The following is a 13,561-nucleotide window of genomic DNA, read 5'->3' on the forward strand; positions in this document are numbered from 1 at the left end:
TGAGGGACAATAAAGGTTATTTCTATTCTATTCTATTGACATGTAATTCAGGACCAATTTGTAACTAATCTGGAGTTATGCTTAGGGTCATTTTCCATTTGGATTTTTGCTTGAGTTTCAACTTTCAGGCTGATGTCTTGAGATATAGCTTCAATATTTCCACATAATGTTGCAGCAACTCCCCCCACACAACATGATGTTGCCACCACCATACTTCACAATTCAAAAGGTGTTCTCAGGTTTTCAAGTTTTATGCCATCTCCTTCAAATGTACCAATGGTCATGATGACCAAACATTTCAACTTTCTTTCATGAGACCACAGGGTGTCTCCAATAAGTGAGGTATTTGTACATGAGTGCATTTGTAAACTCTAATCTGTCTTTTTCTATCTGTTTTTTGGAGTAATGTCTTGATATGCACATTTTGCACCAAAACAAATGTCGCCGGTCCTGTTCATAACTTTTATGGACAGGATTTCTAGACGCAGCCAAGGGCCGGAGGGGGTCTGGTTTGGGGACCAGTGGATTTCTTCTCCTCTTTTTGCAGATGACGTGGTCCTGCTGGCCCCCTCTAGCCAAGACCTACAGCATGCGCTGTGGCGGTTCGCAGCCGAGTGTGAAGCGGCTGGGATGAGGATCAGCTCCTCCAAGTCCGAGGCCATGGTACTCGACCGGAAAATGGTGGCTTGTCCTCTTCAGGTTGGAGGGGAGTTCCTGCCTCAAGTGGAGGAGTTTAAGTATCTCGGGGTCTTGTTCACGAGTGAGGGAAGAATGGAGCGGGAGATCGACAGACGGATCGGTGCAGCTGCCACAGTAATGGGGGCGCTGTGCCGGTCCATTGTGGTGAAGAGAGAGCTGAGCTGAAAAGCAAAGCTCTCAATTTACTGGTCGGTCTACGTTCCTACCCTCACCTATGGCCATGAACTTTAGGTCATGACCGAAAGAACGAGATCACGGATACAAGCAGCTGAAATGAGCTTCCTCCGTAGGGTGGCCGGCACTCCCTTAGAGATAGGGTGAGGAGCTCGGCCATCCGGGAGTAGCTAGGAGTAGAGCCGCTGCTCCTCCACATTGAGAGGAGCCAGTTGAGGTGGCTCGGGCATCTATACCGGATGCCTCCTGGACGCCTTCCTCGGGAGGTGTTCCAGGCACGTCCCACCGGGAGGAGGCCCAGGGGACGGCCCAGGACACGCTGGAGGGACTACGTCTCTCAGCTGGCCTGGGAACGCCTTGGGCTCCCCCTGGAGGAACTGGAGGAGGTGTCTGGAGAGAGGGACGTCTGGGCGTCTCTGCTGAGTCTGCTGCCCCCGCGACCCGGTCCTGGATAAGCGGAAGACGACGAACGAACGAACAAATGTATCTCTGGGAACCAGTCTTCCTCCTGAAGGGTATGATGGTTGGTCATTTTCATGATAATTATATCTGCATGTAATTGTTTGAAAAGACGAACGTGGCACCTTCAAACATCTGGAAATTGTATCCAAGGATGCATCAGACTTGTGGAGGTCCACAATTCTCTTCCTGATATCTCTGCTGATTTATTTTTGACTTCTCCATGTTGTCACACAGGTGTTGCTATAAAATACTTTTACAGGTGTGCCTTAATTTAACTCAAAAGTTGTGAATTTACCTTTTAGAAAGCCATGACATTATCATCTGGACTTTCCTAAAATGATTAAAGGCATAGTAATGTTGCGAAGGTAAACTTGTCGGGGATCCAACACATTTTTCATATATTTCACCACTTCCTTAAGTACCCAGTACTGTACTTTTATTTTCAAATATAAAATACTTACATTAACTTTGAATTTATGACTGATATTTCTACAGTCAAGAAACTTTAACAAGTGAAGAAAGGAAGGACACACTGAAGGAAGGACTCAAGGAAGGAGGAAAGGACAAAAGGGAGAAAAGGACAAAAAAGAAGGAAGGGGATGAGATAGAGGAATGAAGGACACAATGAAAGAGAACAAGGGACACTAGGAAGGAAGAGGCAAAGAAGGAAAACAGAAAAGGGTGGAAGAAGGAAGGAAGGAAGGAAGGAAAACAGAAAAGGGTGGAAGAAGGAAGGAAGGAAGGAAAGAAATATTTTTAAGGGAAAGGAGAAGGACAAAAAGAAGGAAGGATAAAAGGGAATATACAAGATAGAAATTAAGGACACAAGGAAGGAAGTAAGGACGAACTGAAAAAAGGGAAGTAAAACCCATGGATGGGAGAAGGAAGGAAAGACAGACAGAAGAAAGGACACAAGGAAAGATGAGAGGAAGGACAAAAAAGGAAGGATATAAGGAAAAACAACATTTAGACAGTGGAATGGGAGATAAAGTCTACAAATGTGAATATTTTTTCATTCTATTGTTTCCTTTTTCCATTCTTATCCAGACCTGGAAAATACTGAAATGAAATTCCAGACTTTTCCCGACTATGAAAGAACCTTGACTTCGAAATTTGAAGAACGTAGTTAATCAAAATGTCTAAACAAAATATTTCTCATTATTTTGGCATCTAGCAAATGGAAATAATTTGATTAATCCTAACGGGAAAAACGTTGTCAGATTTAATGTCGGACACTGAGGGAAAAAGGTCGTCATTGTCACATGCAGGTGGATTTTATTTTTGTGTTAAAACTCACTGGAGTCCAGGTGAACACTGGAGGCATCAGCTGCTCTTGAAACATCTCTGCTGAGCAAGAACCAACAGATATCTGTTAACATGATGTTCTCAGATGGAAAATTTGTGAACATTTTTTATTTCTAAATTGGACTGGATCAAATGTTGACTGTGACCCACCGAATTGGTCGGCAAACCACCAACTCCACCTGTGGTTCTGGTTTGGATTCCATGATGATGTCGTAGACCTCATTGAACGTGGCTCCCTGAAGAACACGACCATTCCACTCCAGAACCTGATCACCTGAGGATTAAGAGATTGATGAAACTCCAACAAGGGCACCAAAATTGTAACATACGTTAGAGCTTACACTGCTAAAAGCAAATGAGCCATATCAAATTGTGCCAACGAACCCAAACGTCAAGCTTTTAACAATGTGAAATAAAACTTGGATGTGTGATTTGAAAAGAAAAATATTTGTGGTTTTCAACATATTTTGCAAATTAACATCTGAGAAGAGAGATGTACCTTCATATTCATCCCCCAGGGTCAATACTTTGTTGAATGTACCAGGGTCAATACTTTGTTGAAAGTACCAGGAGCAATACTTTGTTGAAAGTACCAGTGTCAATACATTGTTGAAAGTACCAGGAGCAATACTTTGTTGAAAGTACCAGGAGCAATACTTTGTTGAAAGTATTGACCCTCCATGCAATCCTAGCTGGAAATCGTTAACAGTATGTGTCAAGCACCTTTGCACATTCAATGCCTTCATGTTTGCCCATTCTTCTTTGTCACATAGCTCAAGCTCTGTCAAATTGGATACAATGTCTGTAAACCTCAATTTTCAAGCCTTGTGACACATTTTAAATTGGTTTTGTGACTAGATTTTGACTGAGTCATTCTTGTAGATGAATGTAAACCATTACAGTGAAGCTGTGGCTGTATGACTAGGTTTACTTCTAGGGTTTCCCTGTACTTAACTTCATCCATCTTCCCATCAACTCTAACCTTGCTGACAAAAAGCAGACCCCAGCATGATGTTGCCACCACCATGTGCAGCATTTGCATGTAGCCAAAAAAGATCAGTTTGGTTCTCATCTGGAGAACCTTCTCTCACATTTGGTGTACCCCCTACATGGTTAGTGGCAAACTAAAAGTAAGACTTTGGTTTTCTCTTAAAAAGGACTTTCTTCTCACCAATCTTCAATTACAAGTAAGATTTATGGAGTGCTAGACCAATAGTGGTCCTGTAGAAAGACATTTGTCCAACTGTGGATCTCTGCAACTCCTCCAGAGTCACCATGAGCCTCCTGACTGCTTCTCTGATCTATTCCCTCCTTGCAATACAGGATGATGTATTGAAAAGTGTTCTATATATTATAGATGTTGGATTATTGTTTTTAATCTAACTGCTTTAAACTTCTCCACAACCTTGTACCTAACCTGTTTACTGCGTTCCTTGGTTTTTATGATGCTGTTTGTTCACTAATGGTTGCTAATTAACCTCTGAGGCCTTCACAGAACAGCTGCATTTATACTGAGATTAAATTGCAGACAGATGGACTCTATTTACTAAATAGGTGACTTCTAAAGGTAGTTGGTAGCATTGGATTTTTTTTAGAGGTATCTGAGTAAAATGGGCTGAACACAAATACGTGCCACACAGATTTTGTATTCATTGAAATATCTAAAACCATGAATTATTTTCCTTCAATTTCACAATTATTCACTTCTTTGTGCTGGTCCATCACATAAATCCCAATAAGATACATTATACTTTGTGGTTGTAACATGATAAAATATGGAAAAGTTTAAGGATATCAAATCTTTTTTAAGACTCTGTAGATGTACAACCTGCCACAGGGTTGATTTGGTTATTTCACATTTCAGTACTGAGCACAGTATTCCTGAACCTTATTTTCGTAACATTTTGCTTCCAAACCCCAGAATTTTCTGTATTGTTTTCAAAAAGTCTTAATCAGTATTTCTCCAGGCTGTGAGAGTTTGGTTTTATATTTTTATTTGGACTTTTGGACAGCTTTTGACACTTGTTTTAGTTTTGTCAGGTTGATGAATTGGACAGAAAATGAGTGAAACACTGGCATCCAATGTCCAAAAACAACCTTCAAAAAAACCTAAAGAACTTTTTCTTAAGACAACTCTTTGTTTTAAGACAGGAAGATGTCGGTGACTACATTTAACATAAAATAATACACCTCATCTATACACACAAACTGTCTCCCTCAATAAGTCTTCATGTTTACCTGGTCTCAGATGTCCAACAGTGTCTGCAAGACTTCCTCTCTTCACTTTGGTGATAAATGCACACAGACGGCCAGACTCAGTCATTTTCCCGCCGACAACCTGCAAACACATCGCCCATCAGCAAGGCACTGAACATCACTGAGATGATAAAAAAGAAAGTGGAAACAGGAGCATCACCTTGAGTCCCAGCAGGGCTCCGGTGTCTGCAGGAACCGTCCCATCTTTCATTCTTTTGTTCAGGACGATTCGACCAATCAGACGCTCACCATCTTTGGATGGCTGCCACGTGACCGGCTGCTTTTTGAGTCACAAAGAGATACAAATATTGTTTATATCATAAAGACAGGTACTTTATTTATGTATAACGACACGACTTTAAAGGGAAGGCTGATCACTATTCAGTGAGAATGCTGATCATTTTGGAGGTCTAGCAGACAGGTGTGGAGCGGATACAATGGATGTTATAATGGAGGAGTTGTTTGTAAAAATTACCATAGACATAGGTGCAGGCTCGCCGTGCCAGGTACCATGATCCCACCATTGGCTCTCCATGTCTCCTAGAAACAAGAAAATTAATGTAATAAAATAATTAAAACATCTTAAGCTAAAAAAAATATTCATCCATGAGTAAAGACTGTAGCTCCATAATAAACTCAATGAATGTCCAAATCAACAGAAAGCAACTTTTCTTTTCCAATTTCATTCCATTCCTTCCTTCGTTAAAATACATAGCCTGGCCCAAAAAAAAGTCGCCACCTGGATTTAACTGAGCAGATAGGTACAAGCCTCCCTTGTATGACCAGGTTATTCCATCAATGGATTTTTTCTTCCCTGATGGTACGGGCATATTCCAAGATGACAATGCCAGGATTCATCGGACTCGAATTGTGAAAGAGTGGTTCAGGGAGCATGAGACATCATTCTCCCACATGGATTGGCCACCAGAGTCCAGATCTTAACCCCATTGAGAATCTTTGGGATGTGCTGGAGAAGGCTTTGACTCTACCATCATCAATGGAAGATCTTGGTGAAAAATGAATGCAACACTAGGTGGAAACACTAGGTGGAAATAAATCTTGTGACATTGCAGAGGCTTATCGAAACAATGCCACAGCAAATGGGTGCCGTAATCAAAGCTAAAGGCGGTTCAACCAAATATTAGAGTGTTTGACCTTTTGTTTTTGGGCTGACTTTCTTTTTGGCCGGGCGGTATATTTCTGCACACTGAAATCATGCTCAAGTTTGGTTTGCCTTCAGCATTGAATCATAACTCAACATGACATCTAGCTTAACAACACTTGGCAACAGCAGAGAAAATAGAACAAATGCTTATTTTTAAAATGCAACTGTGAACTAAAAGAATGCAATTTATTGTTTATAGATACATTTTGTGACCTTTCGTTATAGAAGTCTCTCTTCTGGGTTAGGGTTTGTATGCACTTAATGTCATATTCTTATTAAAGATATTTGAGGAAAAACAAGAGAACCAATAAAAAAAAAAATAAGGGAACGATTGTAATCTGAATAGTACCAGATGTATACTAGATGGTTTTACATAGTCCGTAAACTGAGATTTTTAGTACATTTCTGTTGCTTTTTCCAGGTTTAAAAAGTAATGTTCATATAAAGTCAAACTAAAGGTATGCTTGCAATTCCAAAGTGCTGTCAAAGATTGAAGAATAACAAAGTACAGTAAAATTAACCAAAAATGCTGTATCATTAATTATTTTTAATTTAGAAGCTGGGGCACCCAGTAGCAACTGAGATTTAAGGGCAGAACATAGTCCAGCGTTCTGTGAGCAGCGCATACATCCATAGAGTCAAGTATATTCTGCCCTTTAAATCTCACTGGAGCTAAATTATTTAATTTATGTGCTCTAACATTTTAAAAAGTGTCCCGTATTAAACTAATTGGAGATTTGAAACAGCTCTGCTGTAAGTCACTAATGATATTTGTATGGCCTCAGATAATGGACCTGTGTCTGTTCTGGTTCTGTTAGATCTCAGTGCTGCATTTGATACAATCGACCATAATATTCTCTTAGATAGGCTGGAATATGCTGTAGGGATCAGGGGAACAGCGCTAGGCTGGTTTAGATCTTATTTGTCTGACAGAATCCAGTTTGTTCATGTAAATGATAAATCATCTTTAAACTCCAGGGTTAATTCTCTTTACTATATATATGCTTCCAATAGGTCAAATTATTCCCTGAACCACCACCTTAACGTGGTGGAGGGGTTTGAGTGCTTGAATGATCCTAGAGGCTATGTTGTCTGGGGCTTAAATGCCCCTGGTAGGGTCTCCCATGGCAAACAGACTCTAGGTGACAGGTCAGACAAAGAGCGGTTCGAGAATCCCTCATGACGACTACAGAATTGAGGCACGTGAAGTCGCCCAGTACGGCGGAGCCGGGGTCCCATCCTGGAGCCAGGCCTGGGGTCGGGACTCGTCGGAGAGTGCCTGGTGGCCGGGTTGCTCCTCGCGGGACCCGGACGGGCCAAGCCCGAACGAGAGACGCGAGACCATCCCCCATTAGGCCCACCACCTGCAGGGGGAACCGTGAGGGACCGGTGCAAAGAGGATAGGGCGGCGGACGAAGGTGGAGACCTCGGCGGCCCGATCCCTGGATGCTTACGCTGGCTCTAGGGACGTGGAATGTCACCTCACTGGGGGAGAAGGAGCCTGAGCTTGTGCGGGAGGTCGAGAGATATTGACTAGAAATAGTCGGGCTCGCCTCCACGCACAGTGTGGGCTCTGGAACCCATCTCCTCAATAGGGGCTGGACTCTCTTCTACTCTGGAGTGGCCCACGGGGAGAGGCGGCGGGCTGGTGTGGGTTTGCTTGTTGCTCCCCAGCTCAGCCGTCTCGTGTTGGGGTTTACCCCAGTGGATGAGAGGGTCGCATTCCTGCGCATTCGGGTTGGGGAGAGGTCTCTGACTATCATTTCGGCCTACGGGTCGAGTGGTAGTGCGGAGTACCCGGCCTTTTTGGCGTCCCTGTCGGGGTTGCTGGATAGTGCTCCTCCTGGGGACTACATTATTCTGCTGGGGGACTTCAACGCCCATGTGGGAAACGACAGTGACACCTGGAGAAGCGTGATTGGGAGGAATGGCCTCCCCGATCTGAAGCGGTGTTTTGTTATTGGACTTCTGTGCTAGGGATGCATTCAACTCTCACCTCCGGGAGAGCTTTGACCAGATTCCGAGGGATGTTGGAGACATAGAGTCCGAATGGACCATGTTCTCCACATCTATTGTCGATGCTGCTGCCCGTAGCTGCGGCTGTAAGGTCTGCGGTGCCTGTTGTGGTGGCATTTCCCCGAACCCGGTGGTGGACACTGGCAGTAAGGGACGCTGTCAAGCTGAAGAAGGAGTCCTATCGGCTGTGGTTGGCTTGTGGGACTCCTGAGGCGGCTGACAGGTACCGTGGGGCCAAGCGTGCCGCGGCCCGGGCTGTGGCAGAGGCAAAAACTCGGACCTGGGAGGAGTTTGGTGAGGCCATGGAGAAGGACTACCGGTTGGCCCCGAAGTGATTCTGGCAAACCGTCCGGCGCCTCAGGAGGGGGAAGCAGTGCTTCGCCAACACTGTTTACAGTGGGGGTGGGGAACTGCTGACTTCGACTAAGGACATTATCGGGCGGTGGAAGGAGTACTTCGAGGATCTCCTCAATCCTGCCATCACGCATTCCCTGGTGGAAACAGAGGCAGGGGACTCGGGGTTGGACTCTTTCATCACCCAGGCTGAAGTCGCCGAGGTGGTTAAAAAGCTCCGCGGTGGCAAGGCTTCGGGGTTGGATGAGATCCGCCCTGAGTACCTCAAGTCTTTGGATGTTGTGGGGCTGTCATGGTTGACACGCCTCTTCAACATTGCGTGGCGGATGGAGACAGTGCCTTTGGATTGGCAGACTGGGTTGGTGGTCCCCCTACATAAGAAGGGTGACCGGAGGGTGTGTTCCAACTACAGGGGGATCACACTCCTCAGCCTCCCTGGTAAGGCCTCCAATACCCTGGCGTAGAGGAGAGTCCGGCCGTTAGTCGAACCTCGGCATCAGGAGGAGCAGTGTGGTTTCCGTCCCGGCCGTGGGACACTGGACCAGCTCTATACCCTCTACAGGGTACTCGAGGGTTCATGGGAGTTTGCCCAACTGGTCCACATGTGTTTTGTGGACCTGGAGAAACATTCGACTGTGTCCCTCGTGATGCCCTGTGGGGGGTGCTCCAGGAGGATGGAATCGGGGGCTCTTCACTAGGGGCCATCCGGTCTCTGTACGAGCGGAGCAGGAGTTTGGTTCGCATTGCTGGCACTAAGTCGGACCGGTTCCCGGTGCATGTTGGACTCCGGCAGGGCTGCCCTTTGTCACCGGTCCTGTTCATAACTTTTATGGACAGGATTTCTAGGCGCAGCCAAGGGCCGGATGGGGTTTGGTTTGGGGACCAGAGGATTTCGTTTCTTCTTTTTGCAGATGACGTGGTTCTGCTGGCCCCATCTAGCCAAGACCTACAGCATGCACTGGGGCGGTTCGCAGCCGAGTGTGAAGCGGCTGGGATGAAGATCAGCTCCTCCAAGTCCGAGGCCATAGTTCTCGACCGGAAAAGGGTGGCTTGTCCTCTTCAGGTTGGAAGGGAGATCCTGCCTCAAGTGGAGGAGTTTAAGTATCTTGGGGTCTTGTTCACAAGTGAGGGAAGAATGGAGCGGGAGATCGACAGATGGATCGGTGCGGCTGCCACAGTAACGGGGGCGCTTTGCCAGTCCGTTGTGGTGAAGAGAGAGCCGAGCAGAAAAGCGAAGCTCTCAATTTACTGGTCGGTCTACGTTCCTACCCTCACCTATGGCCATGAACTTTGGGTCATGACCGAAAGAACAAGATCCCGGATACAAGCGGCTGAAATGAGCTTCCTCCGTAGGGTGGCCGGGCACTCCCTTAGAGATAGGGTGAGGAGCTCGGCCATCCGAGAGGGGCTCGGAGTAGAGCCGCTGCTCCTCCACATCGAGAGGAGCCAGTTGAGGTTGCTTGGGCATCTATACCGGATGCCTCCTGGACGCCGTCCTCGGGAGGTGTTCCAGGCACGTCCCACCGGGAGGAGGCCCAGGGGACGGCCCGGGACACGCTGGAGGGACTATGTCTCTCGGCTGGCCTGGGAACGCCTTGGGCTCCCCCCGGAGGAGCTGGAAGAGGTGTCTGGGGAGAGGGACGTCTAGGTCCCCGCGACCCGGTCCCGGATAAAGCGGAAGACGACGAGTACGATTAAGTCAAATTATCAGGCAGCACAAGATAAATTTTAACTGTTACGCTGATGATACTCAGATTTACTTATCCATAAATCCTGATGAACCCAACCAGTTAGATAGACTACAAGCATGTCTTCAAGACATAAAAACTTAGATGACTTCAAATATTTTGCTGCTACATTCAGACAAGACAGAAGTTGTCGTCTTTGGACCAGTCTTTAAAAAAGAAACTGCTTAGTCAATCACTTAACCTGGATTGCATTAAATTGACCTCCGGTAATAAAATAAAAAACCTTGGTGTTATTTTTGACCAGGACATGTCATTTAAATTCCATATTAAACAGGTTTCTAGGATTTCTTTCTTTCATCTCCGGAACATTGCCAAATTAGAAATATCCTGTCCTGATGAAAATTAAAAAGAGAGATCATATTTCCCCTATTTTAGCTTCCCTTCATTGGCTCCCTGTTAAATCCAGAATAGAATTTAAAATTCTCCTCCTCACATATAAAGCCCTTAATGATCTAGCTCCATCATACATCAGAGATCTGATTGGTCCATATGTTCCTAACAGAGCACTTCGTTCTCAGACTGCAGGTTTACTGGTGGTTCCTAGAGTCTCTAGAAGTAGAATGGGAGGCAGATCCTTTAGTTATCAGGCTCCTCTCCTGTGGAACCAGCTCCCAGTTTTAGTCCGTGAGGCAGACACCCTGTCTACTTTTAAGGCTAGGCTTAAAACTTTCCTTTTTGATAAGACTTTTGATAAGACTCCCCCTTACTCCATCCAACAGGGAGGGAGCCTTCTTTCCTCCTTGTTGGTTGGAGTAAGGGGGAGTCAGGTTTAGCCTAAACCGGCTCAGTTATGGTTGAGGTGCAAACAAACCCTCCATTTCTGCTACCTGTATGACCCCTTCTTTTTTGCAATGGTTATAATCAGTCTGACAGAGAGAGGTATCACAATCCTTGTAGTTTTTAGTATAACAATGACCATCAGTGGGAACCTTTGTGAGGTGCCTTGAGACGACATTGTTGTAAATAAGCGCCGTTTAACTAAATAATCTTAACTGAAACTATCTGTGTAGTTATGCTGCTATAGGCTTAGGCTGCTGGAGGACATAATGACCACTTTCACCCTCTTCGCTACATTCTCACACTACTCTCCAATTTTGCATTATTTTCTGTTATTTCAGCTTTTAACTTTGTTCTCTCTTTTCTCTTCCTAGAAGCTACACCTGGCCTGACTCTGTGTCTACCTGTGACACCTTTCTGGGCATCGTCCGAGCTTCTGCTGGCAACAACTTAATGCTCACCCTCTACAGATGATCCACATGGCCCTGTCTTTCAGTGTTTAACCCTTTCTCTCTCCTAGACATGGCTACTGACTGAGCTTCTACTGTGACTAACTCTATGTGCTCTCTTTCAGACTCTAACCTTGAAAACTGGCTCAGAGTTTATCTGTTCTTTCTTTCTAGATAAAACGACTAAAGGAGCTACATCCATTAACATTTACTTTTCCTTCCCATAGAAAGTACTCCTGGATCAGTGCTTCTTTGTTCTCTTTGTGTCTCTGCTCTGTTCTCTCAAACCTCCAGTCGGTCGTGGCAGATGGCTGCTCACACTGAGCCTGGTTCTGGTTCTGCTGCAGGTTTCTTCCTTTTAAAAGGGAGTTTTTCCTCTCCACTGTCGCTACATGCATGCTCAATATGAGGGATTGCTGCAAAGTCAACACCAGTGACTGTCCACTGTCTCTACATGCTCATCCAGGAGGAGGGAATGCTGCAAGTCACTGACTGGATGTAATCTGCTGGGTTTCCTTAGATAGAAAAACTTTTATCCAATTTGAATAAATAACTGAATCTGACTGAACTGTTCAATGGTTACGATTAATTGGAATGTATGAACCTGACTGTTGTGAAGTGCCTTGAGACGACATGTGTTGTGAATTGGCGCTATATAAATAAAACTGAATTGAATTGAATAGATTTGGTTTTAATTGTTCAATTAAAATTATTATACAATAATGCGGCCAGCTGAAAATGATCAACAAATCAGGTATAGTGCTGTAAAAATATCCCACTTATTCTAAATCAAACTAATTTTATTTTCAACAAAAATAACCACTGTAAATTCAAGAAGCAGTTGTCAAACGCTGATTTGAGTTCCTAAAGGATTTAAGCTATACAAACCAAATAGACGCTTGGTGAAAAAGTACTGGTTGTGCCACCCTTGGCAGGGACAACATACAAAGAAAAAAAAAGAGGTCCGACAATGAAACCTTGAAGAACGTGATAATTTGATGGCGTTCCTTTTTCCTTTTGTAAAGTGCCTTGAGACCACATGTGTTGTGAACTGACACTATATAAATAAACTGCATTGAACTGAATTAATGGGACTGCTGCTAAGACGCACTGAGTAATAGATGGACAGAGAAGGTCCTTTTAACCAGATATAAGTGGAACTAGATGTCCCACAACTGGTTGTGCCAAAATCAGTTTAAGATTCTCAGGTAAAGAGCCATTTTTACCATTTTTACTGACCAACCAGTTGCACTCTCTTCTTCCAGTAGCCAGCTTCCCCTGCTGTTGGGAGTCAATAGATCTGACAGCTGCTGCTGTTCCTGAAGGCTGTTTGATCTCCTACATCTTAAGGAAGACTGTACTTCATCAACATCCTCCATAGAAGAGAAATACAATTTTATTTCATTGTATAATTTTGATTTATATGATGAACTACTTATTACTTGATCACATTCATGCACAGCCCAATTCATGATACTGCACCACACAGCTCTGGGATCAGTCTCACACAGCATTACTGTCCATCACCTGCAGCTTGCTCCTGAAAGTTTCTGCCCAACATCGATCAAAGAAGTCTAAATATAAGTACATTTAGATCAATGATAGATAACAGAGTACACTAACACTGTCTGAACCTGTAAATGGACAGGAAGTCCTCTTAGACCCATCACCACTTGCAGCATCTTCAACCTCTGCAGTACTCACAGGTCTGTGTGAACGCCATAGAAAAGGATCAGGCTTCAGATGTAGAAGAACAGAAGAAGAGCAGGTAGTGAACCTGCAGCTCCTCAGTCCTCCTCCCCGCTGAGTGTGGGATAGCAGTTTTCCCTGAGTTCTGCCTGCAGGCTGCAGGGCAGTTCATGCATGTCTGTAACAAGATTAACTCAGGCCAAACACAGAGTCCATCTCTCTTTCGGTGACAGCATTGTGAGTTAAACTTCACCTGTTTTCAACCTGCTTTTGGCTTCAATTTGGGTCCTACAGGTCAGAGAGTCAGTGCAACATTTCTGCAAATAAATACACTTTCTTCCAACTTTCCACCATGTCAGAATTTGAAAAATTTACAGAAATCCAGCCAATTTCCAGAAAAATGACCAAAAATCCAGATCAGAAGGACATCCAGGCCGCCTCACCGATCAGCCTCCTGTTTAAATGAG

The 13,561-nt window shown here is 44.6% G+C and overlaps 1 protein-coding gene across 21 annotated transcripts in view; it reads right to left on the bottom strand.

Annotated features, from left to right (window-relative positions):
• LOC124879056 (regulating synaptic membrane exocytosis protein 2-like) overlaps positions 1-13,561 on the bottom strand; it is a 63,020-nt gene that overhangs the window by 27,339 nt on the left and 22,120 nt on the right. For 17 of the 21 annotated variants that reach the window (XM_047383331.1, XM_047383335.1, XM_047383332.1 and 14 more), the window contains 5 exons: positions 5,372-5,436; positions 5,057-5,176; positions 4,879-4,978; positions 2,791-2,914; positions 2,633-2,682 (listed from right to left, as the gene is read on the bottom strand). In XM_047383331.1, coding sequence (XP_047239287.1) covers positions 2,633-2,682; positions 2,791-2,914; positions 4,879-4,978; positions 5,057-5,176; positions 5,372-5,436 — 459 coding nt within the window. The remainder of the gene's footprint in view (positions 1-2,632; positions 2,683-2,790; positions 2,915-4,878; positions 4,979-5,056; positions 5,177-5,371; positions 5,437-13,561) is intronic. The other 4 variants (XM_047383329.1, XM_047383334.1, XM_047383345.1 and 1 more) reach the window with 2 other exon arrangements.

The sequence above is a fragment of the Girardinichthys multiradiatus genome, chromosome 13 (genome assembly GCF_021462225.1).
Source record: "Girardinichthys multiradiatus isolate DD_20200921_A chromosome 13, DD_fGirMul_XY1, whole genome shotgun sequence".
Lineage (NCBI taxonomy): Eukaryota > Metazoa > Chordata > Actinopteri > Cyprinodontiformes > Goodeidae > Girardinichthys > Girardinichthys multiradiatus.